The 22,660-nt window shown below is 39.7% G+C and overlaps 2 protein-coding genes across 7 annotated transcripts in view; one reads left to right on the top strand and one right to left on the bottom strand.

Annotated features, from left to right (window-relative positions):
* FHIT (fragile histidine triad diadenosine triphosphatase) overlaps nt 1-22,660 on the top strand; it is a 1,455,268-nt gene that overhangs the window by 896,409 nt on the left and 536,199 nt on the right. The gene's annotated exons all lie outside the window — the stretch shown is intronic.
* On the bottom strand, nt 4,940-5,452 carry LOC309828389 (ferritin heavy chain-like; the record flags this gene model as incomplete). Its single annotated transcript, XM_082663669.1, has 1 exon — nt 4,940-5,452. One exon carries the CDS (start codon nt 5,450-5,452, stop codon nt 4,940-4,942), a length of 513 nt encoding a protein of 170 aa, XP_082519795.1.

The following is a 22,660-nucleotide window of genomic DNA, read 5'->3' as shown; positions in this document are numbered from 1 at the left end:
AGCGTTTGTTAAGGTTCTGGATTTCACTCCAATTGGTAGCGCTGCGAGTGGCATCCTTTAGGTTTGGCTGTAATGTGTTTAGCTCAGTGGCACGGAAACTGGCAGATATTTCTGTAAGACATACCTACTGAGAAATAGTGCTTGCTGCCAGTACCTTGATCTGCATACGTTGAGCACTTAACAGTTTGCATTTTTTGTTTATTCACTTGTCCTAAATGCTTAATGAACGGGTTCCCTAAGGCTTTAATTTCCAGCCAATCCTAAGTTTATTACTAAAGTTTATCAAGCAGTAAACACACTATTGCACTTACACTGTCATGTTTTTATAAAGCAGCTTATAAAAGGTGACATCTGGCAAAGAGGCAGATCTATAAAAATCATGTGGGTGGGTATTGTGTCATTTTTTCTTCCATACTCCCAGGAAGAGTAATATTATTTTGACACACACGTACATACCCACTGTCAAGTTTCTATTTTTATAGTTAGCTTACTGCACATATCCTTAAGCTATACAAAACCTTTGGGCTAATGCAAAAAGTGACATTTCTGCATATTTATTACAATGCCATTTTAAAGGTTGACTTTGCCTGATAGGATTTTTCCAAGAACAGTGTCATCTTCATGACAGTAGACATTGTTGAGAACAATACTACTATGCAGTTAGTCAGGAGAGGTCAAATATGGAAGGGCAAATCATAAATAGCTTAATTTAAGGCTTGGCATGATTATTTCTCAATATTTGCTAGATACAGGGACAGAAGAAACTACAACACAACGCTGATGAGCAGATCCCTAAGTAGTCAGAATCTGAACTCATCCTTTGTCAACATACACCCTACCCCAAAGTTCAGAAACCCTACTCCTAGGTTTATACCCCCAAAATGAATGCATTTACCCACCAAAAGACTGGAGAAGAATGTTCATAACAGCTTTCTTTAGAAAAGCCCAAACTAGAAGCAGCCCAGATGTCCTTCAGTCACCAAATGGATAAATGTAGTAGACTTGTAAAATGGAATACTTCACAGCAGTTGAAAGCATACCACCTACTGTCCCATGCAGCAACATTAATGAATCTCAGAGACAGTTGAATGAAAGAAGCTGGCTACTGAAGAGTACCTACTGTATGATGTACTGTATTGGAAAATTCAAGAACTGACAGAACTGACCAATGGTGATAGAAGTTAGAATAGCACTTACGTGTGTGTGTATGTGTGTGTGTGTGTGTGTGTGTGTGTGTGTGTGTGTAGGTGGGAGGTAGTTTATTGAGGGCACTGTCTGGGAAGGGGCAGAGGGAGTCTTCTGGAGTAATGGAAACACAGTGTTTCACTGTCTGGGTCCTGGTTGCCTGTGTGTATACATATGCAAAAATGCAGAGTGGCACACTTAAGATTATCCCACCTTACTATATGTTCTGGATACCTATTGCTGTGTAATAAACCATTGAAAAACGTAACAGCTGAAAACAGTTTGTTGGTATTATATCTCACAGTGGTGTGGGTCAGGGATTCGCAAAGGGCAGTGCAAGGATGATTGGATTATCTCATCCAGTAAAGTCTGGTACCTCGACTGGGGCGACTCCAATGGCAGAAAGTCAGTTAGGTTCGCCCCTGCGCCTTCTCTCTCCCCGCCCCACCCCCTGGGGCTATCTAAGTGGGCTTTCTCGGGACATGTTGACCTCAAGATGGTCAGACTTCTTACCTTAGAACAGTTCATGACTTTAAGAGCTGGTGTTTTAAGAGAGTAAGTGGAGACACAACAGTTTCTTAAGACCTGGGCAGAGTAAGTTTGGCTGAATTCTCTTGGTCAGAGTACTCACCGAGCCCACCAGACTCAAGGAGATAGACCCCCTACCTGTCACTGGAAGGGATGTTAAAGATTTTGCGGCCACATTTTATAGACGCAATATCTCAATTTAAAAGTTTTCTTTAAAAAGTTAAAATCGGTCACATTACTCTCAAAACTTTATTTTCTGTTGGAAGGTATTGCAAAATTTAAATCTAGTTCTGAAAAACACAAACAGCAAAAGAGACCCTCCATCTGAAATCACAGTTTCCATCCTATCATACATCTCCTCTCCATTTCTTTTTGAGGTTGAAAATTCTGTGACTTTTTCTTATGTTATTTGAAGTTTCTGGGCTTTGAGTTTTATTTTTGCCAGGCTTGGGTGAACTTAGACTTTTATTTAATCATTTACGGCCTAAAGTTAACTGTCAGATTGAAGTCAGATAAGGCTTCTGATACAACTGAAATCCTTTGCTCCTTTTGATTTATGGATAATGAATTTTCCCTCTTATGGTCATAGTATGATTTTTAAGAAAGAAATCCTATATTTCTTATTAATCATCTATCAGAGCTATGTTGCCCAACCGGTCTCTTTGTACAAATCCTTATTAAGAGATGAGCACAGGGCAGCTGCATTTATGAAGTGAGGTTTTATATGAGATGGACTGGCAATGTTTATTCAAGCTAAATAAAGCCAGCGTGAAAGCAGAGCCTTTTAAATTATTTGGCTTCATTTGAACATGCCACTGATGTAGACAGCTTGGGCAAGCAGTGTGTGTACACAAAAAGCTACATTATCAAACATATCGAAAGGTTTCAATGCCAGCACACCAAACATCTCTAGCAGAGATAATTACTGCACCCGTGCTGGGCATATTTTAGGTCAAAAGAAGCACTTCAGCCAGATCTTTAAACAACATTGTACATCTCATTTGAAGTTTTTGGGACCATATCTCAATTTTGTGCCAGTATCTTCAAAGTCCATTTTACAGAGTCAAGATTAGAAACCTCTGACTTCATATCCTCTCAGATTTTCTTTTTAATTAATTGCAGAATGCTATCCTTTTGCTCCCTCCCCACAACCCCCATCAAACCAGAAAGAATTTGTGCGGTAATTCCATAGCATTGTAATTTCAAGACTCTGCTTTCATTTGTCACTTAAAGAGCTTTGCAGTATATAAAGCAGTTAACCCAGCTCCAAAGCCGTGTCACTTTGTCAAAAGAGAGTTGTTTGCACTTTACGTGACAAGCTATTTGTATAAAGTGCCAGGGTTTGCACTAAATATACTGCATGAAATCTAAGTTATAGATGATGGAATCTTGTTTGTAGTGCTTGTCATTTGCTGCTCACTCTTTCCCCCCCAGCCTTCTAACTCCCTCCCCCCAATCGAACGGGACTGTTTTGAAGAGACCCCTTTAATTTTGACAATATTAATGGTGTTGCCTGAGCTACATCAGAAGGCACACAATTCTAGAGTTTGATGAACACATTCGTTTCCTCTCACTGATCTCTGACTCTTGAAAACTGTAGACTGCTTAGAGAAATGCTAACGTGCATATTTGTATATGTGTCACGTCTAAAGCATGTTTATGTGTACAAATAGTATCCACGTGTGGGGCTGTGAGTATAACAGAAGCATGACCTTAGGAATTGGCTAGGTTCTAATCCATTCCCTTCTGTTCTCAAGCAGTATGACCTTGGACAAAATAAGATGTCTGAATGTGTTTGCTCATCTGTAATTTGGGGGAACTAATCCCAGCCCTCGGGATTCTTGGTGCGTTGGTTTTCATGTGTGGCGTATCATGAATACTAGAAGTCCCTACGTTCTTAGGACTATCACAGTAAGCGCATTTTCTGGGCGGCGAGTTGAGCTGATTCTCTGTAGAAGGTTTCTTGGGTTTTGTTTTCATCTAAACATTTCCAAGAATTAGTTATTCATATTTAAATTGTTAACAAATGTTATATATATATATATATATATATATATATATATTTGATACCTACTTCATGTAGATATCCTTCACAGTAAACTAGGTCCCTCCTGGGATATAGCGTTTCCACCATGCTTCTCAAAGGTGTCCACAAGCCAACACCAGTGGCTTATTCTCACCCACAGGCCTATGCAAAATACGGATTCTCAGATCCCAACCCAGACCTTTTGAAATAGAAACTGCATTTCAACCTTTATTTATTTTCACACTAAAGTTAAAGAAGAACTTTTCTAGTAGAGTGATCACTGGTTCTTAAGTTGGAAGACCTAGGTCCTCGTGGAGTTTTTTTGGTTTTTTTTTTTAAAGGTTTTTAACCAGGACCTTCAGTAAGAAATAGATTGAATATCATTACCCAACAAAGAGGAGCATACGTGCTCATAAACACATGTAGTTAAAACAAAAGTTGCACGAAACAGTATTTACCCTTGCTGTATGCTGAGCACTCAGACATTTTTTATTTCAACTTAAAATATGCCAGCCATGGCCCCTTAAATTGATTTTATAATCATTCGTAAAGAACTGTTGTTTTACATGACACCGTGCACTTTTTCCTCCCTAGGCCTTGATTTTCTCAACTGTAAAAGCGTGTATGTTGTATCAATTGATTTCAAATGTCTCTTAGCTTAGACAGCCTGTGATGCGCTTCAAAATGTGAAAATCCACTTCTGGACTGCATTTTAAAAGCAGCGTGTTTATTGGTTATTGTATGTGTTGTTTTATTGAGAGGGCGGAAGGAGCGCAGACAAACAATGGCTCACAGACCACAGCTTTTGCATAATAAAAGCTCACAGCCCAGAGTGGTAGACGGTGCAAAGTGAACAATTACATGCTGGTCCTAAACATGTGTCATTATTTAAAACAAACAAAACACACTTTTAAGCTTTTAAAAATGTGTATAGTTTGTCAGTGTGAACATAGTGAACGAAATCCTCGTCCTGTCTAATACACAATCAGAATATTTTTTTGGGGGGAGGTACCAAATTACTTTATTTGAAGGAATGGTGCTAAGGAAAGAACTCGTAGATGTTTTGGTACAACTTACGGAAAAGGTAAAGGTAACCCAAACACGCATGCACTGCCTTGATGCAGGGAAGTCACCCCTGTGGCTACAGGAAGCCGGCCTAAGGCTTAGCTCTCATTATCACTGTATTCCAGGGTGTGCTTGTCAAAGAGATTCGGGGGCCCCCATCTTGGGCAAGTTGGTTATGTGGTCACCCAGTTCTTTGATGGATTTCACCTGCTCATTCAGGTCATGAGTCTCAATGAAGTCACACAAATTGGGGTCATTTTTGTCAGTGACCAGTTTGTGCAGTTCCAGTAGTGACTGATTCACACTTTTTTCCAAGCGTAGCGCACATTCCATTGCATTCAGCCCATTCTCCCAGTCATCATGGTCTGGTTTCTTGATATCCTGAAGGAAGATTCGGCCACCCTGTTGGTTATGCAGCTGATTCATCAGTTTCTCAGCATGTTCCCTCTCCTCACGAGCTTGATGAAGAAAGTATTTGGCAGAGTTCTTCAAAGTCACGTCATTGCGGTCAAAATAATACAACACGGACAGGTAGACGTAGGAGGCATATAGCTCCAGGTTGATCTGGTGGTTGACGGCGGCCTCCGAGTGCTGGTGGTAGTGCTGGCGGTAGTGCTGGCGCCCCTGCGAGTGGGACGCGGTCGTCATGGCGGGCGGCCGAGGAGAGGCGGCAGCGGGGACCTTGGGGCGGTCGGAGGGCGCCGTGAGGTGGTGGCGAGGGCTGGTGCTGGGCGGCCGGCCGGAGCGGGGGACGAGCGTCGGGTTCCGTCCAAGCACTGTTGAAGCAGGAAACTGTGGCGACTCTCCGCGAACTCTGCAGTCGAGAAAGCTGACAACATCTTGACCGGTGATGAGAATTGAAAGATCACCAGTGAAGGGCAATCATCGTGTCCCTCCTGATGTGATGCCCTGAGAAGGGCACAATGTGGCCAGTACAGTTTTGGGGCCAGGGATATGTAACCCGAATCCAATCTCCAGGACACATCAGAGAAACCCCAGTAAGGAATAGTTCTATTAAAAAAAAAAAAAAAGTATGTTGAAGGTACAAGTGGGGATATATTGTGAAACAAAAAAAGTCAAAGAAATGTTTGAGATCAAAGGAGACTACAGAGACAGGGGCCCTAAATGAGAGCCTATACTAGATCTTACAATGGACAGGGAGAATGCCATAAGGGACATCACTAGTTAATAGACAAAACTGGGGAAGAAGATGGTGGATTAGATAAAATATGGTACCAATGTTACATTTACTGAAGCTGGTTGCTGTTCTGTGGTGATAAGAGAAATTGTCCTTATTCTTAAATGCACACTGAATGAAACATTTTCAAAATAAGGACAGGAAATAAACAGTATGTGTATAGGGAGAAAGTACAAATGATAAGCAGATGGGGAAAATGTTAACTCAAGATGGATCTGGGGTGTAGCTAGGTGTTCCTTGTGCTATCTGGTTCGTGGTATTTGGGGATACATTTGAAATTAATTCCAAATTAAAATTTTTGAAATTTTCCTTCCTCTCCTCTAATGGTGCCCCTTTGTGTTTCCAGAATGCCTGGAGTGCTTTTGCCTTGGGGCTTGTGCCTTTTTAAAGCCAAGCTGGGCTGAGCTGGAGCCCCCTGTATTCTCTAGTTTCCCGAAGCTCTTCGCTTCCTCGGGAGCTGACAGAATAGGCCTGCAGTGCCCACCTCCCGTCTCTGCCCTTGTCCCTCAGGCCTTTTGGTCTCTCCCTCTTCTGTCACACCTACCCCTGCTTCAGTGCCCCGATACATTACTGATTAGCTGGTTCTGTTAGTCTTTCTCACTTGGCCTTTGGCTGACCTTGACCTCTACCCAATTCTTGGCCCCTTGCCCCAGTTCACTATATTCTCCCACCTTTCAGCACCAATCTCTTGGAGAGAGCACTGCTCTCTTTTGATCGTGAAGGAAACCCAGGATCCTTTTTTTAAAAACACTGTAGAACAGGGACTCAGATACCAACAGATGTCTGCACATACCAGGGAGTCCAGAGGCTTCTGATGATAGGTCTTGGGCTCTCCTGAAGCCAGAAATCCAGATACCTTTAAAACATTTTAAAAAGGCAATGGTCTCCCTTTCCTGTGGCAGAGGAATGCTGGAGGAATAAACAAAGGTGGTTCTTGCTTGTCTGCTCTGCCAAGTGCCCACATGGCCAGACAGATTTCAAAGCAGTGGCCCTCTGTAATTTTTAATTATCCTTCCCAGCCATGTCCTTGTCCTCAAGAAGGTGCAGTCTTATTGATGAGGTGAGACACTTGAATGTGAAACTGACCGATAGCTTGTGTGATGAACTGCATTCAGAAAAATTATACTAAGTAATACATGGCAGGAATTGGAGAAACCAAAAGACCATTGTGGCTGTGGATGCAACTTGGCTGATGGAAGAAGTTGGAGAGCAACGAGGATGTGTCTCCCAGAATCTCTAGAAAGAGCCTCCTAATGGCTCTGTAGTGAAAGACAAAGCAAGCAGGCAAGGAGCCCAGCTCTGGGGCACAGGATACCAGATGGTTCATTGAAAGTCGGAGCTCAGGGTCTGAGGGGTGAGGGAAGAGGGCTCAACCCTCGGGCTTCAGCCTGCATTTTCACAAAAAGCCTCAATTTAGATTTTAGATATTATTTCCAAAAGACGAGAGTTACAGAAGTGTTCTAGCTGGAATGCAAAAAGCCCTCTGCCATACCTCTTGACCATTCACCTGCCACGTACTTTGAATTTAAAAAAAGGAAAATCCCACATGCTACAGAGCAACTACACCCATGAGCCACAACTACTGAGCCTGTGTGCCACAACTACTGAAGCCCGCGTGCCTAGAGCCTGTGCTCCACAGCAAGAGAAGCCACCGCAACGAGAAGCCCGCACACCGCAACGAAGAGTAGCCCCCGCTCGCCGCAACTAGAGAAAGCCCGCATGCAGCAACGAAGACCCAAAGCAGCCAAAATAAATAAATAAATTCATTAAAAAAATTTTTTTAAAATTTAAAAAGTTCTGTCATTACCTTAGGAATATCTTAATTATTTTGATTTTATTTTTTCCTGTTCAAAGTTTGCTTTTTTTTTTTAAAGATAGGCATACTTTTTGGACCACTGGTTTGAGATTTCTTCCTTTCTGCTTTTCTCAGTATACCAGGGGCCTCAAAAGCAGAGGTCTTCCATCCTCTCAGGAGCTCTGTCCCTCCCCGCCCATTCCTGTAATAATGTCCTCTCGCCATGCGTCTCCTGCACCTGGCCAGGTGGAGTTCTCCTCTTCCTGCCACCTTCCCCACCCCAAGATTAACAGTTCCAAACCTTCTACTGCAAGCACAGTTGGTACTCAGTTTATTGGTAATTAATGAGTAGTACTTCCTTGGCAGAACATAATGGAACTACAGGGCAATCACTTAGAAAGGGAAACAACTGTCAGTTATCACTCTAATGAATCCTGTTTAACAGAGGTGATGGCAGCCCGGCTGATGCACAACCTTCTGTGCATCAAAAGTGGATCCCTTAATAACTCCATTTCTGTACTGTGTGTAATTTGCAAAATAACTGCTCTCAAGGCCAAATTGTAAAGTGGCTTCAGCTATGGGTAACAGTGTAATTTTGGAACTATTCTCAGAACTAGTTATTAACTGTTCACTGTTAATATTTGAATATGAGTAAACAGAAACAATTCTTAACATTAAAAATTTAAATAGTATGGTAGTGGTGGTGACAATTATTGAGATGATCATAGCAATGATGTTAACAAATGACGTTAATTGAATCATACGTGACAGGCCCTATGCTGAACATTTCATATGCATCATCTCACTTAATTCTCAGAACAGTCGAGTGTTAAAAATCACTTTTCAGAAGGGCAACTTCATGGCTGTTGTGCAAATATAAACACAGTTTAAGATCTTATTCAGCTCATTAATTTAAGAGGGTGAGGGACCTAGTAAGATGTTAAAATTAGTCCAAAAATAATTTGAGATTTTGTGTGTGTGTGTGTGTGTGTGTGTGTGTGTGTGTGTGTGTGTGAGATTTGATAGATTATTGGGCCAGATACAGAACAGGATAATGTCCTGCTGGTCCATAAGAGCTCACACAAGTTACTGTCTCCCATCAGTTGTAAAATAGCCCTGTAAACAGAAAGTCACACCCAGCAGTGGGAACACTATACTAAAGAAATCCAGTAATCTCGTTTGCCTATTTCCAAGTTTGAAATGTTTTTTCTGATACCTGTAAGGCAGGTGGTGCTATAATTTGCACATTACAGATGGAGAAACTGAGGCTTTGTGATGTTAAGTAACTTGGCCAAGGTTATATGAGAGGTGGAGTGGTGACTGACTTGAGGCTGACTCCTTACGCAGCTGGCACTGTGGTGATGAAGAGCATGGGCTCAGTAAATGAACAGATTTGAGTTCAACTCCCAGTGAACTTGGGCCAGGTAACTACTGTGCCTTTATTTTTTCATCCGTGAGGTTGTGTTGCTAATAGTTTTAAGTCACAATGGTGTTGTGAGGATATGGTAAGGTGCCATGTTAAAGCCTTGTGCATGTTGTACATGGCATTGCACTCCCTCTGTAAATGTCAGCAGCTGTTGTCATCATCAGTACTGATCATCACGATTGAGCACCACCTGCATGTGTCTTGCAAATAGCAGTGCCCTCACCTTCTCTACCTCGATTGGCCATGGATGCCTTAAAAGTCTGCGCACATCCAGAGTATGAGCTCCAGGAATCTCCGTCACAGAAAACCAATTCTCCATCACAGTTTTTGTCCAGGATCATGACCAGATTCAACTGACCCCAGGAATAGAAAGGTAGTGTAATAGTTGGAAAAGTATCTCTTCCTCCAGGGAACAAAACGACAACAGTGCCATGTGGCTTATAAAAATATTTGCCCCTGCTATTCTGTAACCTGTAAGACTTTAAGGATGCATGGATCCATGATAACTGTAGCAGGTATCATTTTAAAAACCTACTCAAAGTAAGTATCAGTGTCATACAACACATGCTAGAGTAGATTTTTCTCCATGGCAAAAATCCAAGCATGGCATTCAGTTTTTCCTTCCTGGAACTCATGTTCCCTTGTATCAGTGACAATGGAGTTGAAATGTTTAGGTCTTGTATTGGATATCATCTCACTGTCTTGCTTTGAGCAGATGATCTCTATCAATCTTGTCTTTTGGAATTAAGGAGTGCCAAATGACAGAAATCAAAGGTTCAATGACAAAATGGTGTGTGCTTGGTGAATTTACCATTTTTTTAAATAAGATTTTTCTGTAGATATTAAGGAGGTTCAAATTTTTTAGGAGCTAATTTACTGGAGACACACTTCTCTACTGGCTCCTTATCTCTGAGATTAGAGCCTTACTGAAGTCAGCATATGTATATCTAGTTACTCACATATATCAAAAATTTCTCTTTATGCTCTCATCTTTGTTATGTGGGGTAGAAGGAAGCGTTCATCTCAAAAATGGGACATGATTTCTTGATTTGGAATTCTTCAAAAACACATAAAAATGATGAGCTTTGTCTTCATAGGATTCATGTGTTAGATTTTTGCCTCATCGCAGCAGAAATGCAGCATGTCGGCCTTGTTATTGTGATCCTAAGATGAAGGCAGATACTCATGATTAATTCTTTGTGATTTTCTTGTTATCATTGATAATACAAACAATATGTCTGTACTATTTGAGAGTTGACAAGCACCAAGTATATTTTTAAACATGCCAAGTTTGTTTGGTACTCCTCCTACATATTTTCTTAAATTTGTAAAATTGTGAAATATTTGTTTCTTGTAGATTTAGAATTATTGCCTTATATGCTCTCTTACCATACTGTGAATGGTCCAAGAGACTCAGTTTAATTTTGCAGGTATATTGTTGTGAGGAATTGTTACAAAGAACTACTCTCAAAGGGTTAAGCAGTTGTTCCTAGTGGAAATAAAGTGGACTGAAAGAGACATTGAAGAGGCTTGCAAATGATATCTTAGTAACTCATATCAGGATCGCCCCAAATCTGTTTTTACAGTTTCCTTCTTGCATGGAAAGACTACAGACAGGTTTATTTTAGCTCAAATTTCTATTCCATATGGCCTTGGCACCCTCAGAGCAAATGTATTTTCTATTTTACTCTTAGTTTTCTCAACCAAAATGAGACTTAAGTCACCAGGGAAATATTGCAGGATGTATTGACTTAGGGGATATATCTTTTCTAATTTTAACTTCTTTAGAAGTTCAGTTGATATAAATATCCTTTAGTGTAGTTTGCCAGGCACTGCGTACTCTAGTTCTAATCAAAAGTCATACCAAGTCAGAAGAGAATCAGGGGTTAGTGAAATTCTTCTCAACAGTTGTGTCTGTTCTACTTCCTAATGGTCATATGTCCTAAACTTTTCATTTTTAAAACCGCTCATGAAGACATACCATGTTACTAAATGTGGGTTCCTTCAGAATATAGTGGGCGGGGGGGGGGAAGAGAGTAGTGGAATTATGTTTTAATTGTATAGTCATTAACTGACTGAATTTGCTTTTTTCAAAATTTTTACATTAGCCTTCATGACCTTTAAAAACATTGTGAATTAAGGTAGAACACAAGTAATGCAGTCTCATTAACTTTAATAACGTTCAATAAAAATTCTAAATTTAAAAAACTTTCTTCAAAAAACAGTGTGTAATTGCTGAAGCATTGAATAGAGCATCACAGTTTAAAATTATTAAAAATTACTAAGTATCCATTTAGGATGAGATTTGTTTTATGATTGCAAACACCTCCAAAACAAATCGGCAGTCAATTGCAATGCATTTTGCGATGTGAAAGCACCATTAATTACTGTTAATGGTACTTCTCTAATGCATGTAAATACATCATCTGCACCGGAGCTCTTGGCAGTTTTTTCTTCTTTCTAGACAGTTGAAAGATCTTAATTTATTAATATTCACAACAAGCAGAAATATAAACATTGTTTTGAAGCTCTTGATGAATGGCGATCGGAGACATACGGTGCTTGTGCTGAGAGTAGATATTAGATTGTCGGCAATAACTCACGGCCCTACGTGAAATAGACCCCGAAAGGGAGACCAAGAGTTTAAAATGATGTTATTAAGAGTCTCTGGAAGCACTTTATTCTGAGGTACCTCAGATTTGAAAATTTTATTAGTCTCACTCTACACTTATTTCATTGTTTGTCCCCAGAATGTTAAACTCAGCACAGGCTCCTGCCGTGGTAAGCATTATTTTTGATGCACTTTACTGAATATGACTGACAAGGACTTTTTCAGGCATACGTTGGGAGAGCAGAGTTTCCTATTTATTATGTCCTTTCATCTCTGCCTGAGCTAGAATATTCATGCTGTAAAAGTAATAAAAAGAAAAAAGAATATTCTGTGTTTTCTTGCAAACCTCACCCCCAAATCCAAACGAAGTGAATGCTTTAGTGACTCACAGGTAGGATTTTCACCAATTCAGATATAAAATGTGACAATTGGCAGAATCATATATCAACATCTGGATCCTTCTCAAGTGTCATAGGCTGAGTAGTAGGAAAGTAAAAGCAAATTTTATAATGAAATGTTTTTTGGCATTTATTTTTATCATAGACTAGATTGAAAGGTTTTGTTTTCCCTCATATCTTCTTTAACTTTCTTTGATGGAGACATGTGTAGTCAGCTTAGCTTAGTTGCTTAATAAGTTAAAAATATCAAGTATTGATGAAAATTTCAAATATTGCTTCTAATTTTGAGTTTCCAGATTTAGCAAATAAGAATACAGGAGCCCAGATCAATTTGAATTTCAGATAAATGCAATTTTTAAAAAGATTTTACAGTATTTTAATGTCCATTTCGTCAGTGGATGTGTTTTGAAATTATTAGGATTCACAGTTTTAAGAGTAGAGCGAAGGAAAGATGGAAAACACAAAAAGTTGGTTCTTGTTAAATTTCAGTTAAAATTTGTTTCGTGTAAGTATATCCCATGTGATACATGGCACATACTTACCCTAAGAGATTTTTGTTGTTTGCCTGAAATTCAGCTGCTCATTCTCTGTTTCATCTGGGAATGCTCTTCTAGTTTATGATGAGAAAAAAATCAGTGCTTTTTGTGAGCATTGAAACGCACACACTAGATTTTTTTAATGTGTAAAATGGCAGTAAAAATTGTAGCAAATCTCCCAAGGCCGTTGGGAGTAGTAAACGCATTGATACTAGTAAAGCTCGTGGAACAGTTCCTGGCGTCTGGTAAGCACTGTGGAAGAACACAGGCTTTTGTTCTCAAATGATCGTTTGTTCTAATGTTAGACACCTTTTCTACCGGAAGCCTGCTGTTACAGAGAAGTAAAAATGTGAAGGAATCTTCCTGATGTCATTGACAACAACTATAGTTCATTTACAAAAGTAGAGGGTGCCACAAGTGACCCTGTGACCGAAATATGTAAAAGTTCAATGTGTTACCGTGCTCACAGGCATGGAAAAGAGCCACAACAATGGCAACTTTTCCTTTTGCTTTTTACAGAGACACATTGTATTTATTATTATAATATGTCAAGTCAGCTCTGGAACATATGTGTGCTTGAGAAAAGAATAGAGCAAGCATAAAGGAGCCAGGTAGGAGCCAAAGTGCTAGTCACAGTTGGTGGTGAGCAAAATGAAGTTCAGCAGTGTGAACACAGAAATTCTTATTCAGCAAGATGGAAATTCACCATGGGGGTGGTGGGTGTTTTAAATGTAAGATCAACCAGTGTTCCTGATTATTCATTTGTGATCCCTAAGAAATGCCAAGTACTGGGCACCCCTACCTTCTATCCCTGCTCTGAGAGTCAGTGTAGAAGTCAGAGCAGGCTGGGTTATAATGTATTGTTACAAAATAGTAACAACAGTAACAAAATTTCTGAGGCTTAATCAACCATCACTTATTTCTCATCCTTGGAGGTCCCACCATGGTTCCAGGGGTCTCTCCAGAGCTGCTCTCCTCCAAGGGGTGGCTCGTCATTTTACTCCACTGCTGACTGGTGGCACGTTTATTTCAGGACTTGAGGTTTACTACAGTTGTGGAAGAGAGGCATTGGCAAGGGCACATGGGCAGTGATGTGGAGCATGTTACTGCTGATCACAGCCAGTGGCCCCCAGCTGGTCATGTGGCCCTGTGCAACTGCAAAGGGGGTTCTGAAACATAGCCTTCCATGTGTCAAGCAATGCACGTTCTGGGAGAGGACCCAGAGCAATCAGCACTAGTTTGCCATACTGGCAAATGTTGCCGATGGATTTTGCTCTTCCCTTCCACAAAGCCCAGAGGCAACTTCAGAATTCCTCTGCACTGTGTGGCAGGCAGTAGTTGGCAATCAAAACTGGCAAGAGAAGTTGAGACACAGATGTAGAGAACAAACGTATGGACACCAAGGGGGAAAAGCGGCAGGGGGTGGGGGTGGGGCTGGGGATGGTGTTGTGCTGAATTGGGCGATTGGGATTGACATGTATACACTGATGTGTATAAAATTGATGACTAATAAGAACCTGCTGTATAAAAAAATAAATAAAATAAAATTTAAAAATTAAAAAAAAAAAAAAAAAAAACTGGCAAGAGAGCTGAAACCTGTTAGCCATTGCTGCACTGCTCCCAGAGAAAACATCTATTGTGGTAGGAATTTGGATGTCATGCATAGTGATTAGAGTTTTAGGAATAAGTGAAAATAGATTCTTAGGATAGTCTTTATCACAGGTTTATTGATTTGAATTTACCATCCCTCCAGCTTCTGTTTGATTTGGGAGAAGGTAGTTTCCAGGTATCCCGGTAATCAATCTCAACGATAGTATTTTAAAAATGTTATCTCCAATTGCCCTGAAATTTAAGTCCTCCCTAGCTTTGTTCCCATGCAACACAAGTATTAGGAGTTTTTCATAACTGTGACGAAAAGGGGAGAGACTTATTAACAAACGTTGAAATAAAAGTTGAAAATTGTTTTTTGATCCTGGTGTAAAACTGATGGTATCAAAGCTTTTTCCAGCTTAAGGCAGCCTTGTCCATGATACCTGAAAGTGCTGCTTGATGAGAATCAGATCAGCCCCCATTTGAGCCTGGCCATTTCAGTTCAGTTTTCAGTTAGGTGAAATTTTCTGGTGAGTGACACTTTCTCCCAATTAACTTTGATGAAGGGATGTAGCCTTAGAATGTTCTCAAGTTGGGAATATGAGTTATATGTCAGTGAGATCTGATTCTTGGAAGACTGGAGAATAATGAAGACACCTTTGAAATGGCGAATTGCTTTTCAAAGTTTTTCTACAATGCGGTTGTTCATACTGGTCCTAATCAACAACATTTGTTGTTAATGTTTTCTTTTGAATAGCTCTTCAGTTCGAGGCGCAGTGCTAGACACTGTGATGAACATTACGTTATAATAGAAGTATTTTACAGTGGAATATTACTCAGCCATAAAAAGAAACGAAATTGAGTTATTTGTAGTGAGGTGGATGGACCTAGAGTCTGTCATACAGAGTGAAGTAAATCAGAAAGAGAAAAATAGTGTATGCTAACACATATATATGGACTCTAAAAAAAAAAGGGTTCTGAGCTGAGGAAGCTAGGGGCAGGACAGGAATAAAGACGCAGACGTAGAGAATGGACTTGAGGACACGGGGAGGGGGAAGGGGGAAGGGGGAGCTGGGACGAAGTGAGAGAGTAGTATTGACGTATATACACTACCAAATGTAAAATAGATAGCTAGTGGGGAGCAGCCGTATAGCACAGGGAGATCAGGTCGGTGCTTTGTGACCACCTAGAGGGGTGGGATAGGGTGGGTGGGTGGGAGACGCAAGACGGAAGAGATATGCGGATATATGTACATGTATAGCTGATACACTTTGTTGTAAAGCAGAAACTAACACACCATTGTAAAGCAATTATACTCCAATAAAGATGTTAAAAAAAAAAGTTATAACAGAAGTACTTTCTAAAAATAGAAACTGAGAAAGAGAAAAATATGGCCAAATATAATCGAGTGCTTAGCTGTGTTTTTCACGATCAAAAGTCAGAGGAGCTAAGGCTGGAGAAATTGCTCAGGGTCGGAGTAGGGCTGTTGGAGGAGGAAAAACAAAAATCACTGAGCATTCGATTAATTAAATATGTCAGGAGGAGAGAGAGGTTGTATGGCGCCCCACCCTGAAGTCATAGACATTTAGTCAGAAGCTGTTTCTTCTTGCCTCTTTCAGTGAGAACCAAGCTTTCCTTGAACTCGTAGTGATTTAAAAAAAAGAAAAACACACAAACAGTATCATTTAATTCCCACAGTATAATGATTCCAAGTGGCCTTCAGTTAATTTCTAATTAGAACCTCCATATACTTCTTTTAAAATACAAGTTAAGATAGATGCAAAAAATATTAGTCTGACATTGAATCATACAGGTAGTCAATGTAAGTGTTTAATCATCTCCTGAGAGTAAGCATTTTTTTTCTTTTGTAAGATTACTCATAGTTTTTAATTGATGAGACCTATGTTAATATATGTTTTTAAAACCACAGAGATAATATACAAGCCCATTTTCTTGGGTAATCTGCACCCCACCCATTCCCCCTCTTTCCCTGAGTCCTTCTCCTCTATCAAGAGGTTTAAAAGTTAGGTGTGAAATCTTTGATACCTTTCCCTAGGTGTTTTGCTGTTGTTACCTGTTTTGTTCTGTTTTTTTGTTTTCTGCTAAAACCTAATGACTAAAGGTCATCAGGAACATACTTGAATTCCAAGGTAGGTCTATTAGCCTGCTGCAGCAAGGGTGAACACATGCCGGAACTGTGGGTTGTCTCAAAAGGATGAATTAGAGAAGGAGTACTAGAAGATTCGGGGGGCTGAAATTAGTCATGGGATGTTCTTAGGTATTTGTCAGAATATGTCAAGTAGGCAGTTTCTGGAGCAGTTTCTGAGTCTCTGAGAAAAATGCATGGCTCTGAATGAACTAATGGTAAGTTTAAGCTTATCTGTCGTCATGGTTTGGTTAGGTACAGCTTCTCTGTTTCATGAGTCATAGTGCAGCTTTGCAAGGTATGGTTGATATTCCCATTCTCAAGAGGTTCATAAGTAAGACTCTCCTGCTGAAATGTAGTACCTATTGTACATTTCCAATTTTTCTTCTTGTCCTCATGAAGCAGTGCTAATGCCATATGTCACAGACTTACTTTCCTATTTTAAAACACTGATGTTAGTTTTATTTTGTTGATCATAAAGCTATTAAAGAGTTAGAATAATGCTTTTAGATTAGATTTTTATTTTAGAATAAATCACTTAAAGGAAAACCATTTCACTGTTTTGAATGAATGAACAAATGAGATTCTTGAGAGAGGGGAGGCCTGAGTAAGATCCAGGAATCTAAGGAACCCTAGAGAATCTAGGATGGTTTTGGGAGATCTGATTTGGGTATTAGAAAGGTGGGCACTGTTTAGAAAAGAGCTGGAAACCAGGGAAACCAGTATGATGCCCATAATAATAGAGGTTAGGGAGAATGGGGGCTGGATTTAGGGCCGATGGAGTGAAGTGGACAGATTTGAGAGCTGCCCAGAAGTACAACCTAGATGTGACTGGGCAGGTGAATGGGTAAATGAAATGTGGTACATCTACATCATGGAGATTATTCAGCATTCAAAAGAATAAACTATTAATCCACACAAAAACTTGCATGCATCTCCGGAGAGTATGCTGAGTGAGAAAAGCTAGTTTCTAAAGGTTACGTGTTGTATGATTCCATGTATACAGCATTATTAAAATGACAGAAGTATGGAAATGGAGAACAGATGAGTGGTTAAGGATGGGTAGGGAACTGGGCTGGGAGGGAAATGGGTTTGGTTACAAATGGGCAATACGAGGGATCTTTGAGAATGGAAATGTTCTGTGTCTTGGGAAAAAAACATACAAAGGTGAACGATTTAACTGAGGCTGTAGGTTTATTTTTGTAATTGTTATTTTAGGCACAGCATATGATTGTAGTCATTGTTTCTGCATTCATGTCCATTGGTGTTTAGAAACTAAAACTGTGGCTGTTGCTAACTAAGTTGTGACCTTGGTCACGTTCTTCATATTTGCTGGAACTTAGGCTCCTCTTGAGGGCTTTGGAATAATTACCGTCAGAGGTCCCTTCCAGATGTAAAATTTGATGGTTTCATGTTTGAATGCATCAACTGCATTTCAGCATCTCAAAAGTACACTCAGACATGCAACAGTGGGTCTGTTATGTTATTGATTTTATTTCATCAAGAATGTTTTTGCATGGGTTATTTTAATGAGTGGAACTCACCAGTATTTCTTTTCAACAATGCCAAAGGTTAAGACCCCCAATTCCCCCCTTAAATTAGTTCTCTAAGTACTTCTATGGAGACTAGTGACTTCGAAGTCAAAGACGAGGATCTTTATGTTTTCCTTAGTTAGCTCCTGTGTCCTGTCTCCTTAACTTTTGTAGTTTATAAATTCTGTGGTATTTGACTTGAGCTTTTCAGGCAAAGTGCAAATTAGAAATAAGTAATTGATCACTATGGGCATAGAAACTCCAATAGTCAGAATGTGCAAAGTAAAAATATCTCTTTCCACCATTACAATTAATGACCCAATATTATATTTAGACTGATTTTTCACATAGAAATGTAATCTTGGGAAAGAAATAATAGCTATAAACCAAGGTGTATATTACAGTATATTTGAACATCAGCTCTATATTACTTATGTTTTCAAAGGCATTTTTATCCTTTGAAAGCTCTGGGTTTAATGTATTATATATATTGGCATCAGGGGAACCAAAATGAAATTTCAGTTTGATTTAGGCTTGCTATGGAGAACATTTTCATGTTTCAGTTCAATAGTTTATAATATATTTATGCATGCTTATATACATATACTTAAGCACATTCATAGTTTGGTGAATATTTTTAATTGACTATCATGATTTAATAATAGCCATTTGAAACAAAGCCAATAAGCAAGAAAAAATACACATTTCAAGTTCATTTTATGACTGTAAGAGAAAGCGTTTTAAAAGACTTGCACACTTTTTCTGCACAGAAAGCTTTTCGTGATCTTTTTGATATGCCTGCTAATATTATTCAGTATTCATCCTTTGATTTCCCGGCTTCATTAGTTAGTATTTATAATTGCTTGGGTTTGGGGTATCTTGGCCAGCAATTTAATTACATCTAACTATCAAGTCACAGACAGAATGATCTTATTCTAGTTGCACCATTTTGTCCTGGGTATGATATTCCCTTATACTGTCTCCTAAGACTTTCTTAGAGCAGCATGTCCTAGGAAGTTTTGGTTTAATAGTTTTTAAAATAAAAGAGCTCAAGAGCAGTGAACAGCAGCTAACATTCAAGTTAGGCTGCAGCCATCAGATTTTCTCAGGTTCCTCAACTATTATTCCTGAAGGGGAAGGGAAACTCCCAGTTGTTTAGGATCCTCTTTGTGCCTGACACTGCGCTAATCTGGAGGTGATATTCAACTACAGTATAATATACATCTTGGTTTATACTCACTATTTCTAATTAAATCTCTTACACTAATCTTATAGAAAGAGAAAATGTCACCCACTTACTTAAAAGTCCTTACTTGTCTCTTTTAGCTTCTGGTGACTCCTGGGGTTCCTTGGCTTGTGACACCGTAGCTCCAATCTTTGCCTCTGTCTTCCCTGCCACTTCTCTGTGTCCAAATCTGTCCCTCCTTTCTCTTATAAAAGCACCAGTCCTTGGATTTAAGGCCTACCCTAAATCCTGTATGATTTCATCTTGATAACCCTAATTAATGACATCTGCAAAGATCCGAGGATCAAATCAAAGATCCGAGTCAGAAAGTGTAGGGTGAGGCCACTTGATTTTCTCGAGTTCTGCGGGCATTTATGCTTGTCTGCATTCCTCCTCCCCTGAGCAGCCCCCTGGACCAGACTGCTAAGACTCAAGAGTTTTTGGTGCAGGAGCCTACGTAAATGCCGCATCTCTTCGCCTCACCCCTGCGTTTCCTTTGCCTTCTCCTCTCTTCTGTTGTTTTAGTGCCATGTATGTTTCAGTCACACCATTCATCTCTAGTGAAATGTGTTCTAACTTCCAAATAGGCAACACACAGTCCAGTATTTGAAACAGAATTCATTTGGAGAGACAGTATAATGCAGCGAATGAAGCACAGGCTTTGGAGTTAGGAAGAGAGAGTTTCATTTTCCGATTCTAGACCTTCCCTTGCTGGGTATGAAATGCAAGGGAGTTAGTTACCATCTCTGATATTGCTGTCTGTATCTTGTCGTGAGAAGTGGAGATGCTCCACTTCCAAGCTCACTCACAGGGTGGTTGGCGGATTCAGCTCTTCTATGCTTGTTGGACTGTTGACCTCAGTTCCTTGTCACATGGGCTTCCTGTAGGGCACCTTGCTTCTTGTAATGTAGCAAGCGAGATGAGCCAGAGAAAGAGAGTAAGAAAGATGGGAGTTTTCATAAACTAATCTTAGGGTTAACATTCCAATACTTGTGCCCATTCGGTTTATCAAAAAGAAGTCACTAGATCCATAATACGATCAAAGAGAGAGAGGAATGACACAAGGATGTGAATCCCAGAAGGTGGGATCATCAGAAGACATTTTAGAAGCGGCTAAGTGTGGTACCCTCCCCCCAAACCAATCTTCGTATCTTTCTTCGGACTATCACCTAGTATTTCTAGCTCGGGGTACGTACTGACTCTTGTTTCCTGCAATGTCTTCTGAGCACAGAGAGGCCGGATGTCAAGTTGGAATAGTGAAGCATAAAAGGGTTAAAGAGTTGGCTTGGGAAGCCCCAGAGAATCAGGAACAGTATTGTGATAAGAACCTCAATCCGCTGATATCCTGGTGGGTCATTATCTCCGGAATTATTTTGCTACGTGATTACACGTGAACTGTAGAGCTTCAGAAATAAACCACTCTAGCAGGCCAGGAGGGAACCACATGAGCAATCATTTAGAATGTGCCACTGCCGAGAGAATTGCTACATGGCAGTTCTTTGAAACCGCTTTACCAAACTATAGTTTCTATGTCTGCTGTAACTGCTCCTTGTAAGTCAGAGCAGCTCTACCCTCATTCCTTGTTCTGAACACCCGGTTCTGAAACCAGCATTTCAGGACTATATTTTTGGGAGAACACTGAACATCATTTCTAGGCATTTCCAATTCTACATAATTAGAATAGAAAGACTTTCAAGTCGGCTTCAGGTTTTAGCTTGTTATATAAATAAGTTCACAGGAATCGCAAATGCTTTACAGAAATCTGACAGCAACTATAAAAGGTTTTTGAACATTTTTGTTGCCAAAGTCCCAGGAATTGCTGGAATCTTAAATAGCCCGTTTTAAGCTCCAATTCAGAAGCTTTTTGTCATGTTTAATAATGTGGAGAATAATTCCTTTTCTGTTAGTCGTTTCCTCTTTTATAATCCACAAGGATCTTTGAACCATAGAATGGATATTTTCTAGAGCTATAAATTGGAGGTCCTTTTGGTCCAAAACTTAAAATGGCCTTTTAATGTACCACTTCTGTAAATCCACTTATCTAGGCCTAAAGCTTCATTAAAATCCATTTAAATGAAAGCATTATATAGGTATATGTCCAATTCAAACGGTGATCATTTTGAAATGAGAATGCCATGGAGGACATTATAAATTCCTGTGTGCAGTAGGAAATTTAGTAGAAACAAAATTATTTTACCTTATTAAATATTAGTATTAAAATTAGAACCATATTTTCTTATTTCCTCCCCTTTCTTTTTAGGTATAAGCGTAGCCAGAAGTTTGATTGAGGGTCCAGTGACTCCCATTAAGTCCATGTATAGTGTTCATGAGATCTGAGAACTGAATGGGGAGAAAAGAAATTAGGTCTTCATTTACACTTAACTCTAACTGGAATTTAGCATTTCTTTCAAGTGTGAATATAGGCATAAGACCACAGTAATATTGGTAGCACTTGTGACTTTGTCACCAATGGAAATCACAAATATTGTTTAATCATATTATAGTTATTGCAAATATCTCAGAATTTTATTTGGCTTATCATTCCTTTGAAAATACAGTAGCCATTCAACTTGCTACTGGGTTTCGTTGTTTGGGGTCTTAATAAAGAAGCATATATTTGCTATATTACAAATATGTTTTAAAATATTCTGTTATATTTCAGTATAATTTGTGTTCTCTGTAATTCTCTGTACTTTTTTATTTAAAAAAATATATAATTCTTAGAAGCAGTGCATAGGCTTCATCAAGCGGCCAAAGGGGTCCAGGTACACACACACACACACACACACACACACACACACACACGCACACACACGCACACACACACACACACATACACATTGTGCTAGACCCTAGAAGGCATATAGAATGAATAAGGAGACCTGACATTCAATGAGCAAGTGCTGGAGAAGAGGCACTCTTCTTTTTCTTTTTTTTTTTTAATTAATTAATTAATTAATTATTTTTGGCTGTGTTGGGTCTTTGTTTCTGTGCGAGGGCTTTCTCCAGTTGCGGCGAGCGAGGGCCACTCTTCATCGCAGTGCGCGGGCCTCTCACTGTCGCGGCCTCTCTTGTTGTGGAGCACAAGCTCCAGACGCGCAGGCTCAGTAGTTGTGGCTCACGGGCCTAGTTGCTCCGTGGCATGTGGGATCCTCCCAGACCAGAGCTTGAACCTGTGTCCCCTGCATTGGCAGGCAGATTCTCAACCACTGAGCCACCAGGGAAGCCCGAGGCACTTTTCTTTTTAACTTTTTACTTTATATTACAGTACAGGTGATTAACAATGTTGTGTTAGTTTCAGGTGTACAGCAAAGTGATTCATTTATACATATACATGTACATATTCTTTTACAAATTCTTTTCCCATTTAGGTTGTTACATAATTGATAATAGGCACTT

Source organism: Grampus griseus (genome assembly GCF_964374135.1).
Source record: "Grampus griseus genome assembly, chromosome: 10".
NCBI classification, from domain to species: domain Eukaryota; kingdom Metazoa; phylum Chordata; class Mammalia; order Artiodactyla; family Delphinidae; genus Grampus; species Grampus griseus.
The sequence above is the reverse complement of the archived record's forward strand: the minus strand, read 5'-3'. Positions and strand labels throughout refer to the sequence as shown.